Raw genomic sequence first — 20,204 nt, forward strand, 5'->3', positions numbered from 1 at the left:
TCATGTTGGCCAGGCTGGTCTCAAACTCCTGACCTCAGGTGATCCACCTGCCTCAGCTTCCCAAAGTGGTGGGATTACAAGTGTGAGCCACTGCACCCAGCTGGGACTTTTTTTTTTTTTTGAGACAGGGTCTCACTCTCTTGCCCACACTGGAGTATAGTGGCATGATCACAGCTCACTGTAACCTCAACCTCCTGGTTTTGAGTGATCCTCCCACCTCAGCCTCCTGAGTACCCGGGACCACAGGTGTGAGCCACCATGCTCACCTAGTTTTTTTATTTTTTTGTCAAGATGGGATATCGCCATATTGCCACTGATCTCAAATTCCTGGGCTCAAACTGTTCTCTCACTGTGGCCTCCCAAAGTGCTGGGATTACAGGCGTGAGCCATGGTGCCTGGCCTAAGGTGGGATCTTGAGCATGTCTTTTTTCTGGGCCTCATTTTTCTCACTTGGTAAAATGGCAGTCAGCTCTACCCTGCAGTCCTGTGTGCCAGGTCCTGGGCTAGATGCCGCCACCAAAAGGATGAATAAGGTACCACAAAGGATGAGGAGTCGGGGCTGGCAGTGCACACCAGCCCACACTCCCACACTCACACCTTGCTCTTCATCAGGCATGAAGGAGAGCTGTCATAGAGGTTTGCTTTGATTGATTGGAACTTGAACAACTGCAGACAGGGCTGTGCCCTTGCCTGCCTGGTGGCTTCTTTGATACTGACAGTGGTGATCCTGGGAGAGAACAAATCTGAGTCTACCCATTGGGCAGCTGAGGCTCAGCTGGAGAAGGGACCTGCCCACAGCCACACGGTGCATGAGTGGTGGTGTCTTGTCTTTGTATCCCCCAGTGCTCTAACCACCACCCCATACTCCCTTTCTCACGCCACTTTGCTTTCTATCTACTGGTATCCCCACTTCAGTTTTAAGGGTAGGGACTTCCTTAATCTGGATCTCCAATAGTCTCCAGCACAGCATCATCTAATGATAGTAAAAGACCTATTAATTGTTTGTCAAGGATGGCTGTGACAGAAGAACCCACTTCGTTGTCCAGTCTGGCCTAGGTACTTGACACACATTATTTCTGTTCTCAACAACCCCTGTGGGTTGTTACTCTCCATCTCTGTCCCCCACCATTTTGCAGGTAACAAAATTGAAGGTCAGACTGGGGAAATACCCTAAGGCCATACCTGTATTGAATGACTGACCCCACACTCAAGCCTGTGTCTCTCTCACTCCAGTGCCTCCCAGGGCTTGTTCTTGTGGGTTTCTTCTGGGCTCCATGTTAGAATCACCTAGGAAGCTTTAAAAATGATGGACACCTGAGCCCCACTCCCAGCAATTCTGATTCAAGCGGTCTAGACATTGCTATTCAAAATGTGGTCTGTGGGCCAGCAGCATTGGCATCACCTAGGAGCTTGTTAGAATTCCAGCATCTTAGACCCCACTTCAGACCCACTGAGTCAGAACCGGCCATTTAACAGGATCACCAGGGGACTTGTGTGCCCATCAAAATGTGAGAAGTACTGGCCGGTTCCCCAGCAGGTCCCAGAGTGCAGTCAGGATGAAGAACCATGGTCCCCGTCAATATAGAACCTTGTATTTATTCTTGGAGCTTTCAGACCGCTGCTCAGTGGAAAAGTGATAGATTTTTCTTTAGTCTGTAAAACACTTCCACCTTGCTTTCATCAGGTGTGAAGGAGAGCTGTCATAGAGATTTGCTTTGTTGTTGTTTTTGTTTTAGACTGAGTCTCACTCTGTCGCCTACGCTGGAGTGCAGTCGCATAATCTCGGCTCACTGCAACCTCCACCTCCTGGACTCAGGCGATTGTCCTGCCTCAGCCTCCTGAGTAGCTGGGCTTACAGGTGTGCATCCCCATGCCCAGCTAATTTTTGTATTTTTAGTAAAGATGGGGTTTCACCATGTTGACCAGGCTGGTCTTGAACTCCTGACTTCAAGTGATCCACCTGCCTCGGCCTCCCAAAGTGCTGGGATTACAGGCGTGAGCCACTGCGCCTGGCATTTTTTTGTTGTTGTTTTGAGACAGAGTCTCTGTCATCCCCAGGCTGGAATGCAGTCGCGTGATCTCGGCTCACTGCAAACTCCGCCTCCTGGGTTCATGCCATTCTCCTGCCTCAGCCTCCCGAGTAAGGAGTAGCTAGGACTACAGGCACCCGCCACCACGCCTGGCTAATTTTTTGCATTTTTAGTAGAGACGGGGTTTCACTGTGTTAGCCAAGATGGTCTCGATCTCCTGACCTCGTGATTCGTCCGCCTCGGCCTCTCACCTCGGCCTCCCAAAGTGCTGGGATTACAGACGTGAGCCACCCTGCCCGGCCCTTTTTTGTTTTTTTAATTTATTAAAAAAAAAAAAAATTTAAAAGATGGGGTTGCCCAAGCTGGTCTTGAACTCCTGGGCGCAAGTGATCCTCCTGCCTTTGGCCTCCCAAAGTGTTGGGATTACAGGCCTGAGCCACTGTGCCCAGCAAGAGGTTCGCTTTGAGATAACTTGACAGAAGAATATTTTTCACCATTTAGTTTTTGCATTAAACAATTAATAACAACAACAAAATACTCTTTTTTTTTTTTTTTTTTTGAGCCGGAGTCTGGCTCTGTCGCCCAGGCTGGAGTGCAGTGGCCGGATCTCAGCTCACTGCAAGCTCCGCCCCCCAGGTTCACGCCATTCTCCTGCCTCAGCCTCCCGAGTAGCTGGGACTACAGGCGCCCGCAACCCCCCCCACCTAGTTTTTTGTATTTTTTAGTGGAGACGGGGTTTCACTGGGTTAGCCAGGATGGTCTCAATCTCCTGACCTCGTGATCCGCCCGTCTCGGCCTCCCAAAGTGCTGGGATTACAGATTTGAGCCACCGCTCCCGGCCCAACAAAATACTCTTTAAGGCACTGGGAGTTTTTTAGGTTTTAATTTTATCATTAAAATTGACAACTACAACAATGTTTTTCCTTTGCTTATTTTTTTTCCAACCTTGCTTAATCAGAAAAGTCCAATAACTTTTTCATTTTCGTTTTCTTTTTTTTTTTTTAAGTCCAATAACTGTTAACATTTTCCAGATTAGTACAGACGAGGATTGTTCTCTGTTTTCTTTTGTTTTTGTTTGTTTGAAACGAAGTCTTACTGTATTGCCCAGGCTGGACTGCAGTGGTGCGATCTCGGCTGAGTGCAACCTCTGCCTCCCGGGTTCAAGTGATTCTCCTGCTTCAGCCTCCTGAGTAGCTGGGATTACAGGCCCCTGCCACCATGTCCGGCTGATTTTTGTATTTTTAGTAGAAACAGGGTTTCACCATGTTAGCCAGGATGGTTTCAATCTCCTGACCTTGTGATCCACTTGCCTCAGCCTCCCAAAGTGCTGGGATGACAGGTGTGAGCCACCATGCCCAGCCTGTTCTCTGTTTTCATTGTTGCCACAGAGCAGGTCTCAACAAGGTGGAGGGTGGTCAATTTTGTCCCCTAGGGCCCATTTGGTGATGTCTAGAGATATTTTTGGTTGTCATAACTTGGCTGGGGTTGGGGCTTACTGTTACCCAATGGGTAACCAGGAATACTACCAAGCATCCTGCAGCGCACAGGGCAGCCCCATGGCAAAAGAATCCTCTGGCCCAGACAGGTTCACAGTGCCCTGGCTGCGAAACCCTGACATAGAGAAAGAGGGCAGAGGTGAGGCTATGCTAAAAAGAATTATATTCTGGCCGGGCGTGGTGGCCCACGCCTGTAATCCCAGCACTTTGGGAAGCTGAGGCAGGTGGATCATTTGAGGCCAGGAGTTTGAGACCAGCCTTGCCAACATGGTGAAACCCCGTGTCTACTAAAAATACAAAACAATTAGTCGGGCATGGTGGCGAGCGCCTGTAATCCTAGCTACTCGGCAGGCTGAGGCAGGAGAATCGCTTGAACCCAGGAGGTGGATGTTGCAGTGAGCTGAGACCACGCCACAGCACTCCAGCCAGAGTGGTGTCTCTGGTGACAGAGGAAGAGACTCTGGCTCAAAAAATAAAAATAGAAAAAACAAATTCTAAGACTTTTTTAGAAGGCCAGGGGACTTGCTGGGGGACTCTTCTTCCACCTTGTGTCGCTGACAGAAGGAGTCTAAGTGTGTTCTTGAGAACTGGATCTGTTCATCTGGAGAGCAGAGGGACGGATGGACATGAAGACCCATTTTGTCATCCTTAGTTAATCCTCAGGGACATTCAGTGATGAACCCATCCTAAAACTTCAGCATCACTGAGCTTTTTTATATAGCTTCAATCATTTGCTTCCAAGGTCTTGGGTTTTTAAGCCCATGTGCTATTTGTTGTCTCCCTCGGGGCCCAGAAGGAGGGGCTGTGCTGCCTGCAGTGAGTCATTGCCTGTACACCAGTTTTGGTGGTGCCGCTGCAATCGGCGCAGGCCGTACCTCAGGCTAGTGCTATTTTTATTCGTAGAGATGCTCAGAATCACCAGTCGGTCAGCTGTTGCCAGCAGATCCAGCACCTTAGGGATTTTTTTTTTTTTTTTTTTTTGAGGTAGGGTCTTGCTCTGTTACCCAGGCTGGAGTGCAGTGGTTCGATATGGCTCACTGCAGCCTTGACCTTCTGGGGTCAATCCATTCACCCACCTCAGCCTTCGAAGTATCTGGGACTATAGGCACATGCCACCATGTCTGGCTTCTTTTTATATTTTTTGTAGAGGTGGAGTTTTGCCATGTTGCCCAGGCTAGTCTCAAACTCCTGGATTCAAGTGATCCGTCCGCCTCGGCCTCCCAAAGTGCTATGATGCTGGTCGTGAGCCACCACACCCAGCCGGAAACTCTTACTTTGAAGAGGTTGGGTAAACTTGGGGGTGAGGGACTGGAACCCAGCTTGCAGAAGGAAGTTTCTCTGCCTTCTCAGCATGCATATTGATGATAACAATAACGATAAATGAGAAAGGATGAGGCGGTTCACACCTGTAATTCCAGCTCTTCGGGAAGATCACTTGAGCCCAGGAGTTCAAGACCAGCCTGGTCAATATAATGAGAAGTCATTTCTACTAAAACAAAATAAATAAATAAAATTAGCCAGTGTGGTGGTACGTGCCTGTAATCCTAGTTACTCAGAGGCTGAGGTGGGAGGATCGCTTGAGCCTGAAAGGTTTAGGCTGCAGTGAGCTACAATTGTGCCACTGCACTCCAGCCTGGGTGACAGAGCAAGACCTTGTCTCAAAATAATAATAATAATGAAAATGGAACATTTCACCATGTGCCGGCCCGGTTCCAGGTTCCAGGTGTGGAGAGACCATGTAGATTAGTGTCAGGAGCACAGCTGTAGGGCCACACTGCTGCCTCCTCGTGGTCCAGCTGTGCCCCTCGCTGACTTCGCAGTCTGGAGCAAAGCTACTCTGTCTGTCTGTGCTGCAGCTTCCTCATCTGTGCTGTGAGGATAAAATGAGTTTTATACATGAAAATGCTTAGGATAATGCTGAACTGAAAGTAAATTCTACGATAACGCTGGTCTCTAGTGACAGAAAGCCCATCAGTGGTGGCAGAGGGGTGGGAGGGAGTTACCAAGGGTTGGGGAAACTTGAAGGAGAGATGGATATAGTCCGTATCTTGATTGTGGTGCTGGTTTTTACAGGTGTATACAGTGTCAAAACTTAGCAAATTGTGTACTTTAAATATGCAGTTTATTATATGCCAATTATACCTCAATCAAGTGGTTTAAAAATGAAGCGCTATGGAAGTGCAAGCTGTTATCTCATCCCAGCGCAAGCCCTGGACTTTAGAGATGGGCTGGCTGAGCTCACGGACGACAGCAATTGCTTATCTTGTTAAATAGCGGCTTCAGTAATAGGTCAGGTTTGGGCTTTTTTGTTTGTTTTTATTAGAGACAGCATCTCGCTGTGTTGCTCAAGCTGGAGTGCAGCGGTGTGATCATGGCTCACTGCTGCCTTGATCTCCTGGGCTTAAGTGATCCTCCCGCCTCAGCCTCCTGCGTAGCTGGGACTACAGGCACGCATCACCCTGCCTGGCTCTTTTTTTTTTTTGAGACAGAGTCTTGCTCTGTCGCCCAGGCTGGAGTGCAGTGGCGTGATCTCGGCTCACTGCAAGCTCCGCCTCCCGGGTTTACGGCATTCTCCTGCCTCAGCCTCCCGAGTAGCTGGGACTACAGGTGCCCGCCACTACGCCCGGCTAGTTTTTTGTATTTTTTTTAATAGAGACGGGGTTTCACTGTGTTAGCCAGGATGGTCTCGATCTCCTGACCTCGTGATCCGCCCGTGTCGGCCTCCCACAGTGCTGGGATTACAGGCTTGAGCCACCGCACCCGGCCTCTATTTTTTATAGAGATGAGGTGTCACTCTGTTGCCCAGGCTGATCTTTAACTGGCCTCAAGCGATCTTCCTGCTTTGGTTTCCCAAAGTGCTAAGATTACAGGCGTGAGCCACCACACCAGGCCCCAGGTCAGGGTTAAACTCAGAGTTTCTGACTCCCAGTCTGAAACTTTTTTCTGGGCCTCAAACAATAGGACAGAGACTGTTGGGTGTGGGTCAAACTCTGCTCCTCCCTTGAAGGAAGTCTCAAGCTTGGCCTAGGCTTTGAGAATTCTGAGGGGGCAGAGCGTGAGGTCCGACAGAGGCTGTTGTGGCAGGCAGGGTGGCTGATTTGTTGTGTGGGTGCAGCCAGGAGTCAGCGGGAACGTTGAGCCTGGTAGGGAAAGTGGACCCGCACAGAGCTCAGTCTAGATGGGTGGGAGGCTTGGCGGGAGAAGACGGTTGAGTCCTGACAGGACTGGACCCCAGGGCAGGTTTGGATTGCCATTTGGGCTCTGAAGAGGAAGGGAGGGGTAGAGTCTCCGGGGAAATGGGGTCTAGGAAGAGGAGGAGCAATGAGAGGCCGGTGGCAGTGACCGGGTCTCGGTTCTTAAAAACTGACAGATTGCTCCTGTCTATGTCCACAGCTAATGGGCAAAGCTTTAGTGTCATAGTTGGGTAGCCAGGCATCCCAGGCCTGAGGTGTGGAGGGTTGGGGATGGTGGACAGGGGGGACAGGTAAAGGGGATGCTGGTCCTGATTCCCTGCGCCTTAGTGGGGCTGAGGGCACAGAGGGAAGTAGCGAAATCTATCTGTGAACTTGGTCACTCTGCTGAGCCTATTTCTTCTTGGTGGTTTTGTTAAATGGCAAGAATGATGAGATATGCATGTTACGGGGACTTAGTAGATAATAGCAGTTACTATGCTGGGAAAGCCAGGATCCTTTGAAAAGAACCAGCGCTGCCCTCCTGTGATGTCCTTCACTTACTCATCAAGTAATTGTGGAGCACCTAACAAGTGCCAGGTGAGGAGGTGGCACACTGAGCAGGACCCAGCAGTCCCCACCCAAGTGGAACATGAGGTCCTGAGTTCAGGCTTCCTGATCCTGGCCACTGTTGAGGTTGCCACGTGGACTGAGAGGGAGAGGCAGGGCGGGAGGAGGCCGTGCAGCTGGCACCAGGTCACCCTTCTGCTCTTCTCCCACCAGGTTGAACCGGCCGCTGACCCTCTCAGAGAAGATCGTGTATGGACACCTGGATGACCCCGCCGGCCAGGAAATCGAGCGGGGCAGGTCGTACCTGCGGCTGCGGCCGGACCGTGTGGCCATGCAGGATGCGACGGCCCAGATGGCCATGCTGCAGTTCATCAGCAGCGGGCTGCCCAAGGTGGCCGTGCCGTCCACCATCCACTGTGACCATCTGATTGAGGCCCAGCTCGGGGGCGAGAAAGACCTGCGCCGGGCCAAGGTGAGTGGAAGGTGGCCTTGGGGGCGGACAAGTGGGCAAGACTGGGCAAGAGGCCTCACTCTCACGCTGGAGCAAACCAGGGCATTGCCTGCACATTCTCACAGTTTTTTGGATTGGTCTGCTTTTAAAACCTGTTTACTTTTTACTCTTTCTAAAAGTACCACTTGCTCATTGTGTTAAAAAATACAGAGGAAGCCCAAAGAAAGTAAAAATCATCCTTGACTTTCCCACACTACAGGTCCTTTTTCTGTCCTGTTGGAAGATGATTGAATCCTGCCAGGTGCTCTGGAAGGGGCCCTGTCTGCCTGAGCCGTGAGGGGCACATCTTAGCACAGTTTGCCAGCATCCCATCTGCACCCACTCCCGCTCTCCTCTGACCCTCCGAGGACCCTGTCCGGGAAGTAGGCCTGCTAGGGTCACTGTTTGTACATTTGAGGTGGCAGTGGCACCATACTTGAGTTCTGTAACTACATGAGGGCACGATTAGGGCTCAGTGCTGATCTTGGCTCCCACTCTGGTGCTCTCTCACTGAGGAACCTCCTCTGGGGACCATTCTTCTGTGAGTTTCGCTTAACTACATGGGGGTGGCCATATGCCACGCCGAAGGCTTTTCCCCACCCTTCTATGAAATCGAGTTCCTGCTCCTTCTCCCAGGCTCAGCTTGCGGGAGTCTACTCTTTGTGGCTGCCTACTCTTGGCAACAGCGGGCCACTCTCTCCCAGCTCTGGGCCTCTGCACTCTCCAGCCCCTGCAGTGGGAGTGAACCCCCTCACAGGGAGGGGCGTTGGCAGGAGCTGAATGCTGGCAGAGCTGCGGCCTGTGGGCATGCGATTGAAAGTGCTCTGGCTCCCAGGGTCAGCATGGCTCAAAGCCTCCCAGACCCATGGGAAACGCTCAGGGCGGCGCTCTCACTCAGGCCCTCTCTTCTACCCTGGCCCCCTGGTGTGTATCCTGGCTCCACAGTGGCTCTTTCCACTCAGCTGAAAGGACAGTCGTGCCTGCCGGCTGGCGATTTCCACATTAGCAGCAACACTGGTGGGGGTAATGTTACAGGAGCTCCCACAGTGCCGGGAGCTGCACATGGCCAAGAACGTGGGTCCTCTTCAGCCCTGGGGACAGCTGCCCACAGCAGGGCCACTGCCTTCAGGGGCTGGCCCTCTGCTTGCTTTATGGGCTCAGAGTCAACCTTCTGGAGATGAGATTCACGGTCACAGGATTCAGAGCTCACTCCCTCATGCATTCAACAAATTGAACATTCTTCATGTGCCAGGCACTGGGCTAGGTACTGAGGTTCAGTGTGTTCAAGTCATGTGTTAGGAAGGGAAAGTGCAGGACTTGGTCAGTGTAAAAAAGGGTCTAATTTAGATGTTGGGGAAAGAGATAGCTTCTTTGAGGATGTGACAGATAACCTGAGGACTGAACATATGAGTTGCATTGACTGGAGCCAGAACATGCTAGAAAGAACAGCATTTGCAAAGGCCCTGGGGCAGGAAGGAACTTGATGCTTTTGTGGCAGTGAGAGGGGGACTATAGTGCTGGAGCTTTCTGCGTTTGGAAGAGTGGGTGGTGTGAGGTGGGGAGGGGCAGCCAGGGACTTGAGGGCTCTGGGAAGGGCTGTGGTCACCATCCTCAGAGTCCTAGAATGGTTTAAGCAGGGAAAGAGTATGGTCTCTTTTTTTTGAGACAGAGTCTTGCTCTACCCCCAGGTTGGAGTGCAGTGACGCAATCTTGGCTCACTGCAGTCTCAGCTCACTATAACCTCTGCCTCCTGGGTTCAAGCTATTCTCATGCCTTAGCTTCCCGAGTAGCTGGAATTACAGGCACCCACCACCATACCCAGCTAATTTTCATATTTTTAGTAGAGACAGGGTTTCACCATGTTGGCCAGGCTGGTTTCAAACTCCTGACCTCAGGTGTTCCACCCACCTCGGCCTACCAAAGTGCTGGGATTACAGGTGTGAGCCACCACGTCTGGCCTAGAATATGGTCATCTTTACATGTATTTGTAAAGTGTCCCTCTGGCTAGGGCTCAGAGAGGCAGTGACCTGTTTAAGGTAACAGAACCAGAGAGGGATCCAGGCTGAGTTCAGGCCGAGACTCTGGCACCAGTCTGGGGTCCTCCCACACCCCTTCCTCACACTCAACACAGACGTATAGGCACATGTGCCCAGACACAACCACAGCCTCCTGTCCTGGATACCAATTTCATAAGTGACTGATTTGTAAATGAAAAAGCCAGTGTATTAATTATTAATTGGAAAGAGACTGCTCTGGAAACCCACGTTCTTTGCCATTCTCTTATCTGGGGGAGCCCAGTGGGCCTTCAGAGGACGCACACTGGTCTGGAGTTTCAGGGAAGGGGTGTGTGGTTTGAGTGTATCTTATCGAGGGTCTGGGGGCGCTGGCTGGGGTCCCTTCTCAGAAGCATGGCTCTTCCATGCCAGAGGCTGGCAGGTCCCATTTCCTAGTTCCTCCTTTGAGGCTCAGTAGAGTCCACTAGAGTCCCACCCTTTTGTCACTGGGGTCAGTCCCACTTGTCCAGGGACCTCCCATGTCTTCCAGATAAATCCTGGCCTCACATCTACCGTGCAGTGGGCCCTTCCCTGTCCCCCAAGGAAGCTTCCTTCGGATTACAGGCAGGATGGCTACAGCCCGTGTCATCATTTCCTTTTGCTGAAACCTCCTTTTCAGAACAGTGGTCCATTCGACAGCCTTCCATTTGGGCCCATCAAACACATTAGCAAGAATTCAGCACTTCTGACAGCCAGACCCCAGTCCAGGGGGCTCGCTCAGGTGTTGCCTAAGTCTGGGATCTCCAGCAAGTTATTTCAAAAAAAGCCTCGGGGGTTTTTGTTTTGTTTTGTTTTGTTTGTGAGACGGAGTCTCACTCTGTCACCCCAGGCTGGAGTGCGGTGGCGAGATCTCGGCTCACTGCAAGCTCTGCCTCCCGGGTTGATATTATTCTGCTGCCTCAGCCTCCCGAGTAGCTGGGACTACAGGCGCCCGCCACTACGCCCAGCTAATTTTTTGTATTTTTTAGTAGAGACGGGGTTTCACTGTGTTAGCCAGGATGGTCTCGATCTCCTGACCTCGTGATCCGCCTGCCTCGGCTTCCCAGAGTGCTGGAATTACAGGCATGAGCCACCGCGCCTGGCCTGTTTTGTTTTTTTGAGACAAGGTTTTGCCCTGTCACTCAGGCGGGAGTATAGTGGTGCAATCTCGGCTCATTGCAGCCTTGAACTCCTGGGTTCAAGTGATCCTCCTGCCTCGGCCCCCGGGTAGCTGGGACCACAGGTGCACGGCTAATTTTTATTTATTTTATTTTTATTTTTATTTTTTGAGACAGAGTCTCGCTGTCTCCTAGGCTGGAGTGCAGTGGCACGATCTTGGCTCACTGCACCCTTTGTCTCCCAGGTTCAACCAATTCTCGTGCCTCAGCCTCCTGAGTAATTGGAATTACAGGTGTGCACTATCACGCCTGGCTAATTTTTGTATTTTTAGTAGAGAGAGGGTTTTGCTATGTTGCCCAGGCTGGTCTTGAACTCCTGACCTCAAGTGATCTACCTGCCTCAGCCTCCCAAAGTGTTGGGATGACAGGCGTGAGCCACCATGCCCGGCCACCGCACCTAGGCCAGGGCCTGCCTCTGCACTGCTGGCCTCAGCTGGGGACTTGAGTGCCACAGGGACTCTTGGCAATTATTTAGACCAGTCCCTTCTCCAGATAAGGAAACTGCGACCCAGACCAGGGCAGGGACTTGTTCCAGACCCACCACCCTGGCCAGGTGTCACAGAACTGGGGCTCCATCTCTGCTCCCCTGTCTTTCTCTCTGGCACTGCTAGTGGACACTGGGCCAACATCCAAGCTCTTTGAAATTATTTTTAGAAGGTCTCTAAGAGAGGGCCTGTCTCCAGTGCCAGCATTTCAGAGTCAGAAGGGAGGCTAGTGGGGTGGGGAGGGCTTGGTGAGGGTCACCTGGACACAAACCATGTTGCTAACACCCGATTATTGATTTGTCTCAATAGGACATCAACCAGGAAGTTTATAATTTCCTGGCAACTGCAGGTGCCAAATATGGCGTGGGCTTCTGGAAGCCTGGATCTGGAATCATTCACCAGGTAAAGCTGGGCTCAGCCTGCCGTCCCAAGAGCCCAAGCCAGAGAGTATGTTCCAGGCCTATGGGGGCAGGGGGTTTGAGGCCCAGCGGGGCTGAGGGGAACTGGATGACATCTCCATCAGTTCTTATGGTCTTCCTCCTTTGTTTTGAAACTGATTTTCATTATGTCATTATACGTTCTCATTTTCTGGGTGAGAAGTTAAAATAATCCCTCCTAACCCAGGTAACCAGCATGTTAAGTGCAACATGTTTCTTTCCACATTGTCTTCTGGGCTTGTGTTCAAGCATCTGTATTCCCATAAACTCTCATACAGAACGTGGTATTATTTTGTTTTTTTTCACAAGTGTCACCCCTTGTGGCATGCATCGCTGACACTTGATGAACCCATACAGTGTGTCAGGTACTAGGCTGAGCACTTGAAAGAAAGATATTCGCCATGCCCTGTGAGGTAGGTGCTTTTACTATCCGCACCCTACAGAGGAGGCAGCTGAGGCACAGAGGGACAGCTAGCTGGCTAACTGAGCCAGGACCTGTGGGCAGGGGGGCTGGCCTGGAGCAGGTGCCCCATGCCACCGCGCTGCTCTGCCACCTTCCTCACCCCCAGAGCTCTTTCTGCTTCTGCACGTGGCACGCTCCTCGGATTCTTTTTGGCTCCCTCATGGTGTTCTGTAGGGTGGAGGTACCATAGGTCATGTGGCCATGTCAGCCAGGGACTCTGCTGAGGTGTCCCAAGGATGGGTCTTCTTTTTGGTGGACAGTTTCATCTCTGGAAGTGCAGGTGTGAGCATGTATATCCTGGGGAGGCAGGTGCTTCCCTTTCTCCCAAAGGCACTGTTACAGACCACTGACCTGGTTTGTGTTCATTGACATCTCCCCGTAGGTATGAAACCTGCCTCTTCGCACCTTTGCAAAGTGACCGTCCCCACCTCATCGCAGACCTCACTGTCCGGGCCTCCTCAGGGTGTGCTGAGCAGGCTGTAATCTGACCCCGCATGGGCCCCCAGCACTGCCCTGCTCTGAAACCAGAGCCAGCAGGGGATCACTCCTCTGCCCCGCCCAACCGTCACTCTTGCCAGGAAGGGGCTGCCTGGGAATGGCCATTTGCAGCGGCATGTGGGGACTAGAAAGCCCCTCTCTGCAGCAGGGTTAGGGAGTCAGGCGGACCCAGCCTTGGCTTTCTGTTAGGAAGGGCGCTGCAATGCAGGTGTCTCCCTTTCTACTTCAGTACAAATGCCCAGACCTTGATGGCAGCTCCTGGGCCAAAGTTTGGAGCCGTGAGTGATGGCAGCTCACACCTGCCACCAGCTAGCTAAGTATACGGCCTCATGGGTTTGTTTCTTTAAAAAGAAAATGCCCAGGCGCCATGGGAGTACTTAGCAGCTTTACTTTTCTTCCCGTCATCAGCAGCCTCAGTCCACTAGGTCCAACCCAAACCTGAACCCCTTTCCCTCCGAGGAGTGCTCTGGCCCTGCGTGGCCGGCACACCTGCCTCCACGTCACGGCTTTCTGGTTCCCCTGTGGAGCCTCCCCCGCCCTTCCCGTGCCTGGCACAGTGGCTTCCAGTGGGATCCTCTGTGGGATCTCTTCACATTATGTTCCCAGCATGGGCCGAGTGCTTTCTGCACTGGATCTTGTGCTCTGTGGTGACAGGGACTGTGGCTTACTTATTCCTCTCTAGCTCTGGGTTTGGGACCAGGTCAGTACAGAATAGGTCCTTAATGTACATGTGTGTTGTGTGGATGCACGGCTGAATTTCCAGGTGTAGTTCTAGGCATTAGTCCTTCTTCCCAGCCACAGACTGGGGAGCTCACTGTCACGGCCAGCATCGTTGTGACACCTTCTGCAGTCCTCATGTCTGCCTGGCCTCTCCCCCGGATGTGGACCACATGTGTCTGCACTGTGTAGACGCCCCGAATTCTGTGTGCCCAGCCTTCATGGATGCAGCTTTTACAACCTTGAGGCTCTTTAGGGATGTACTAGTCTTAAATCCTTGTGCATGGCAGCAGCAGTTCTTCGCAGCCAGGCCTTTCCTCTGCATCCCCAAGAGACAAGACCCTTTGCACCTTAGAGTCTGCTGGGCAGATCTTGGCCTGAGGCAGAGGCCCTGGGGTTTCTGTAAGATGTCTGGGAGCACTGGTGGGTCCTGAGAGTTCACAGAGCCCCTCAGACCTCTCATTGTGTGTGTTCTTCCCCACATCCATGGGCGGGGCACTCACTCCATCTGACAGATGAGCAGCAGAACCTCAGGTGAAGGCTTTTGCTGCAAAACAATAAATAAAAATGTCGCCTCCCCCAGGCACTATTCCATGCCTCATGGACAGGATCTCATCCAGTCATTAGTGATGCAATGATGTGAGCACGATTGTTAGCTACTGTTTGATAAGGAAGCTGAGCTCGGAGAGGTGAAGTGACTTGTCCAAGGTCCCACAACAACTAGTACGTGGTGGGGCCAGACCTCAGACCCCGCACAGGATGCCTGGCTCAGGGCTTGCCCGGCAGTGTTCTGCAGCTTCAGGGGGCTGGTGCCTCAGAGGTGCCTGGGTGCCTGGGCCACACTCGGGTGTTGACCCTATACCTCTGCTGCCTTTCTTATCACATGTTTTGGGGGAAGTGCTCCCCCCAGCTGGGAGGAGCGCCTGAGTGAAGGGAGTACTGTGAAATGGGACAGGTGATGAGGCAGGGTGGCGTTATCCCTTGAGCAAGTCACAGGGGTTCTCAGAGCCACCTCCAGATGCTGAAGTAGACGAGGCATCACCTATTCTTTTCAGTTGAGGAAAAATTAATAGCTTTGTGCACCCATTGGGGCCCCAGGACTTCTTCCTCAGGGATCTTGTGGGGCTGGAGCCAGCTCCTGGAAGAATCGCTCACCCCGATGAGAAGCCAGGTGGGGACTCTCCACACCCAGGACGAGGCCAGGCCTGGGCCCATCACAGGACAGTTTCTCTGGTTCTTGTCGCGTCCTGGGGTCATGGTGGTGTGGGTGTTTGGTTACTATGCTACAAATGAGGAAACTGAGGCATGGGGCAGCGTCCAAAGGCCCAAGCCACATAGCAGGAACTATCAGAGCTACTCCAGAGCCCAGGCCGCCTGTCTCCCGAGGCTCTGACTCTTCTTGGCCACCCTGGAGACCGTCTGGATTAAACGGGGCTGCTTCCATCAGCTCTATCCTGGGAGAGTGGCTGGACGTGGTTGGGAGGCCCAGGGTCAATGGGGCCGTTTTGTAGACCCCTTTTGGGCCCCATCTCCATTCCCGGCTGAGGGTTTCTAAATATTAACATCTTGGATTATTTTTCAGATTATTCTGGAAAACTATGCATACCCTGGGGTTCTTCTGATCGGCACTGACTCCCACACCCCCAATGGTGGCGGCCTGGGGGGCATCTGCATTGGAGTTGGGGGTGCCGATGCTGTGGATGTCATGGCTGGGATCCCCTGGGAGCTGAAGTGTCCCAAGGTGAGGGTGGGGAGGGACTCATTCTGGGCTGGCTTCGGGGCGGTGGTTGGTGGGGATGAACAGGAGACGATGGGACCCAGGAGGAAAAAGGGAACAAGTCAAACTCGAATCTTCTGGGAGGGAGGCAGAGACCAGTAAGCAGCAATGGGAATGGCAGCAGGCCCATCCTGACTTTGCGGCTGGCACAGGCACACAGGGCCTCTGACAGCCGCCTCACCCCCCTCCTGTCCAGGTGATTGGCGTGAAGCTGACAGGCTCCCTCTCTGGTTGGACCTCACCCAAAGATGTGATCCTGAAGGTGGCAGGCATCCTCACGGTGAAAGGTGGCACAGGTGCCATCGTGGAATACCACGGGCCTGGTGTAGACTCCATCTCCTGCACCGGTGAGGAAGGCGGCCAGGCGGCGTGGCCCCTACCCTGTGCTGGGCCTCATGGGTCTCCACTTGGGAGTAGAAGCAATGAATGGCCTTCCCTTGAGAATCTGTCTCTTCCGTTTGGGGACCTGGGATAGACAGAGGTAGAAGGAAAATTGGAGACAGCATTAGAGATTGTCCAGTCCACACCCTCATTAAACAGATGAAGAGACGGAGACCCCCGTCAAGGCTGCCAGTGACTTCCTGTGGCTACACACAGTTAGGAACCAAGTCAGCTTCTGCGACTGGGCCCAGGCCACAGCACTAGGCCACCTTGGGTGATTTAGACGAATCCAGAGAGGACAGAGGCAGTGGTGGGAATGGGCAGAGCGAGGGCTTCATTCAGGAAGCAGCCGCAGGCCCACATTCTCCCTTGGCTGAAGTTCGAACCTCACACACTTCCCTTGGATTAGAGATTGGTGCCTGTCAGCCTCTAAGACCACGTGGGAGCCGGCTGCTCCCTGCCTGTCAGTCTTGGTGACCTGGCCTCCATGCCTGGCCCTCAGAAATCCAGGGAGACTTGCAACAGTCCAGACTTCCCAGCTGCCTGCCTGGGCTCCCTGGCAGCCCTGCAGAACTCTGGTTCCCCTGCAGTGATGGGCTCACTCCCGCCACAGGACTGCTCAGCCGGGAAGTTGGTAATAGGCCCCTACCTCCGTCCTAGTGGCTCCTGAGGCAGGGGGCCTGGTAGCAGCTGGGGTACCTGTGAGCCCCACCAGTTCTGTGACGCTTTGTGGTCCAGACAGTGTGTATCATGTCAGTTTTGTTTTTGTTTTTGTTTTTTGGGACAGAGTCTCACTCTGTCGCCCAGGCTGGAATGCAGTGGTACACTCTCGGCTCACTGCAATCTCCACCTCCTGGGTTCAAGCGATTCTCTGGTCTCAGCCTCCTGAGTAGCTGGGATTACAGGTGTGTACCATGATGCCCAGCTACTTTTTTTGTATTTTTTTGTTTTGTTTTGTTTTGAGCCGGAGTCTTGCTGTGTCGCCAGGCTGGAGTACAGTGGCGCAATCTTGGCGCACTGCAACCTCCGCCTCCCAGGTTCAAGCGATTCTCCTGCCTCAGCCTCCCAAGTAGCTGGGACTACAGGTGCATGCTGCCACACCCTGCTGATTTTTGTATTTTTAGTAGAGACGGGGTTTTACCATGTTGGCTAGGATGGTCTCGATCTCTTGACCTCGTGATCTGCCCACCTTGGCCTCCCAAAGTGCTGGGATTACAGATGTGAGCCACCTCGCCCAGCCTGTATTTTTTTTTTTTTTAAGTAGAGATGGGGTTTCACCGTGTTGACCAGGCTGGTCTCAAACTCCTGACCTCAGGTGATCCGCCCGCCTCGGCCTCCATCGCTGGAAAACTTGAGACACAGAAAAATGTCTCCACCATGGTATGGCTGAAGGAGGGGCGGGCCACCAGGCAGACAGACCGAGACCCGAATGCCAGCATCTTCATGTGCTTTATGGCATGACCTTGAATCTCTCTGAGCCAGTTCCTCCCCTGCCAAAAAGAATAGCAACTGGGCAGTGTCTGGCCAGGTCAGCCTTCAGTACGTGGTGTCTGTTTGGTCTCTTGAGCGACAGGCTCCACACTTGCAGCTCAGTGTGTGGGGGCTGAATCTTCACCTGAGTCCTCTTCACTCTACCCAGCAGCCACCCTGAGCTGGGGCCCTGAGCTCTGGTCCCCATGGCCTCCCCTCACTGGCCCAGGTTTTTACCCAGGGCCCAAGGAATGAGTCGGCCCGCTATCACCACATCTCTCTCAGCGGGGAGAAGCGATGCAGCTCCCTGGTGTGAAGATGCGGGTGGCCGTGTAGCAGGTGCATGGGACCATGGCCTGACCACCAGCCAATGCCCAGAGCTCTTTTGCTCCACAGGCATGGCGACAATCTGCAACATGGGTGCAGAAATTGGGGCCACCACTTCCGTGTTCCCTTACAACCAGCGGATGAAGAAGTACCTGAGCAAGACCGGCCGAGCAGGTGAGCTGGCGGGGGCAGGCCCGTGTGGGTGGGACAGTCACATGCCTGCTCCTCCCCAAGACAGAGCTATGCCTTTCCCTGTAGGGCAGGGGCCCTTAACCTAGTGCCTCCAGACAGGCGTCTGAGGCTCTGAGAAAGCCCTGAAGAGGTGCGATATGTTTCTGAGTGTCTGGAGCTCTCTCTAGCTTCTCAAAGGGCCTGGTGTCTGAGTTCAAGATAGCCCCATCTCAGGATGGGAATTTCATTTTCCCTGGAAGGTGGCTGAATGCCCGCCCTTCTCGGGCTGGTCCCTGCTCTCCACTACAGGAAGCTCTGGAAATTATAGGGATCACTTCTGTTGATAATTCCTGACCTAACGGGAACATCTGGAAGGAGAACCATCGTTCCAGCCTCCCCTGACAACTTCCTGAGGCTCTAGCTTGGCTTCTTTGGAGCTCAGAGGGCACTAGCACCTGTGAAGGGTGGTGCGTGGGGGGAGTGAACGAGGAGCCAGAGACCAGGGCCCATGGGCAGAGCCATAAGCACGTGGAATCCTTGGGAGGCCCTTCCCTTTCCTTAATGAGTGACTGCTGCTTCAAAACTCAGCTCTTCACTTCTAGGACACCCTCCCCGGCTCTGAACCTTCGCTGGTGCTCCTCCTTTGTGTCTCCGTGTCCCTGACAGCTCCTGCACTAGGGTGTGAGCTCTGTAAGGGCAGGGACAGCAGCCTTGGTTTCTTCATTGGCCTAGTCAGCGCCCCGGGCCTGGTGTTCGGCGGGTGTTCCGGTGGGCGGTGAGTGAACGCTCGAGAAGACTTTCTGTTTCACGTGCTCCATCCCTGTCCCTTGTTGATTTCAGACATTGCCAATCTAGCTGATGAATTCAAGGATCACCTGGTGCCTGACCCTGGCTGCCACTATGACCAACTAATTGAAGTTAACCTCAGTGAGGTGAGGAGACAATTGGGTTTAAGAAGTTTCTTAGAGTAGGGGGGAGCAGGGCGGGTCCTGCCTAAATACTGAGGGCCAGGCGGTGGTTCACACCTGTAATCCCAGCACTTTGGGAGGCCAAGGCGTGTGGATCTGTTGAGGTCAGCAGTTCCAGAACAACCTGTCCAACATGGTGAAACCCTGTCTCTACTAAAAAAAAAAAATACAAAAATTAGCTGGGTGTAGTGCCATGTGCCTGTAATCCCAGCTATTCAGGAGGCTGAGGCAGGAGAATCGCTTGAACTCGGGACACAGAGGTTGCAGTCAGCTGAGATTGCACCACTGCACTCCAGCCTGGGTGACAGAGCGACACTGTCTCAAAAAAAAAAAAAAGATTCCAAAAGCAACATTGAATGGGAGATAATGAACTTAGGAAGACGACAGCCTTGATTCATTCCATTCCTCTGCTGTCTCCTAGCTGTGTGACCTCGAGCACAGCATGTCACTTCTGAGCTTCAGGTCCTTCATCTGCAGAGCAGAGCTGAGCCCAGGCTTGCAGGGCTGGAGGGAGCCCAGGAACGGGTGTGTGCAGAGCCAGCTGCTCAGGTCTTCCCTGTGATGAGGTTTCAGTCAACAGAAAGCCGTTGGCCTGTCTGTGGGGACGTGGTGGGGCATGAAGGAGGCTGGCCCCACTGCAAGGTTTCTTCCCTCCTCTTTTTCTTTTCCTTGCATGTCTGTTTCTTCAGCTAAAGCCACACATCAATGGGCCCTTCACCCCTGACCTGGCTCACCCTGTGGCAGAAGTGGGCAAGGTGGCAGAGAAGGAAGGATGGCCTCTGGACATCCGAGTGGGTGAGCACCTTCCACCCCATCTGTTTAGCAGGTCTCGGGGCCAGTGGCTCTGCCCGGAGCTGTAGACAGTCACCTGTGCCTACTGTGTGGCACTTGCTAAGGTGGGCAGTTTCTGAAATGGGTTTAGTATTGAGAAATTATTTTTTCGGCCAGGGGTAGTGGCTCATGCTTGAAATCCCAGCATTTCGGGAGGCCAACGCAGGTGGATTACTTGAGTCTAGGAGTTCAAGACCAGCCTGGGCAACATGGAAAAACCCTCTTAAAACGCAAAAATTGGCCGGGCGCGGTGGCTCACACCTGTAATCCCAGCACTTTGGGAGGCCGAGGCGGGTGGATCAAGAGGTCAGGAGATTGAGAGCATCCTGGCTAACACGGTGAAACCCCGTCTCTACTAAAAATACAAAAAATTAGCCGGGCATGTTGGCGGGTGCCTGTAGTCCCAGCTGCTGGGGAGGCTGAGGCAGGAGAATGGCGTGAACCCGGGAGGCGGAGCTTGCAGTGAGCCAACATCACGCCACTGCACTCCAGCCTGGGCGACAGAGCGAGACGCCGTCTCAAAAAAAAACAATATATACAGTTGTCTGTAGAAGTTATAAACTAACATGTGAAAAGAGGTTTCTATATTGTCTGGCCGAAAATAAGGGCAATATAATGTGTTTGCCCTTATTCATTGAAGCAATTTTAAGAAAAAAAATCTTTGGTGGCTTAATAATTAGAAAGTACATCCTGGCTAACATGGTGAAACCCC

At 52.8% G+C, this 20,204-nt stretch overlaps 1 protein-coding gene across 1 annotated transcript in view; it reads left to right on the forward strand.

The window, feature by feature from the left end:
* Positions 1–20,204, forward strand: part of ACO2 (aconitase 2, mitochondrial) — a 58,772-nt gene that overhangs the window by 30,704 nt on the left and 7,864 nt on the right. The window contains exons 2-8 of the mRNA XM_011945081.1: positions 7,480–7,738; positions 11,762–11,854; positions 15,150–15,308; positions 15,541–15,691; positions 17,592–17,696; positions 18,534–18,625; positions 19,351–19,456. Coding sequence (XP_011800471.1) covers positions 7,598–7,738; positions 11,762–11,854; positions 15,150–15,308; positions 15,541–15,691; positions 17,592–17,696; positions 18,534–18,625; positions 19,351–19,456 — 847 coding nt within the window. The 5' untranslated portion in view covers positions 7,480–7,597. The remainder of the gene's footprint in view (positions 1–7,479; positions 7,739–11,761; positions 11,855–15,149; positions 15,309–15,540; positions 15,692–17,591; positions 17,697–18,533; positions 18,626–19,350; positions 19,457–20,204) is intronic.

The sequence above is a fragment of the Colobus angolensis genome, unplaced genomic scaffold (genome assembly GCF_000951035.1).
Source record: "Colobus angolensis palliatus isolate OR3802 unplaced genomic scaffold, Cang.pa_1.0 Scaffold239, whole genome shotgun sequence".
Taxonomy (NCBI): Eukaryota; Metazoa; Chordata; class Mammalia; order Primates; family Cercopithecidae; genus Colobus; species Colobus angolensis.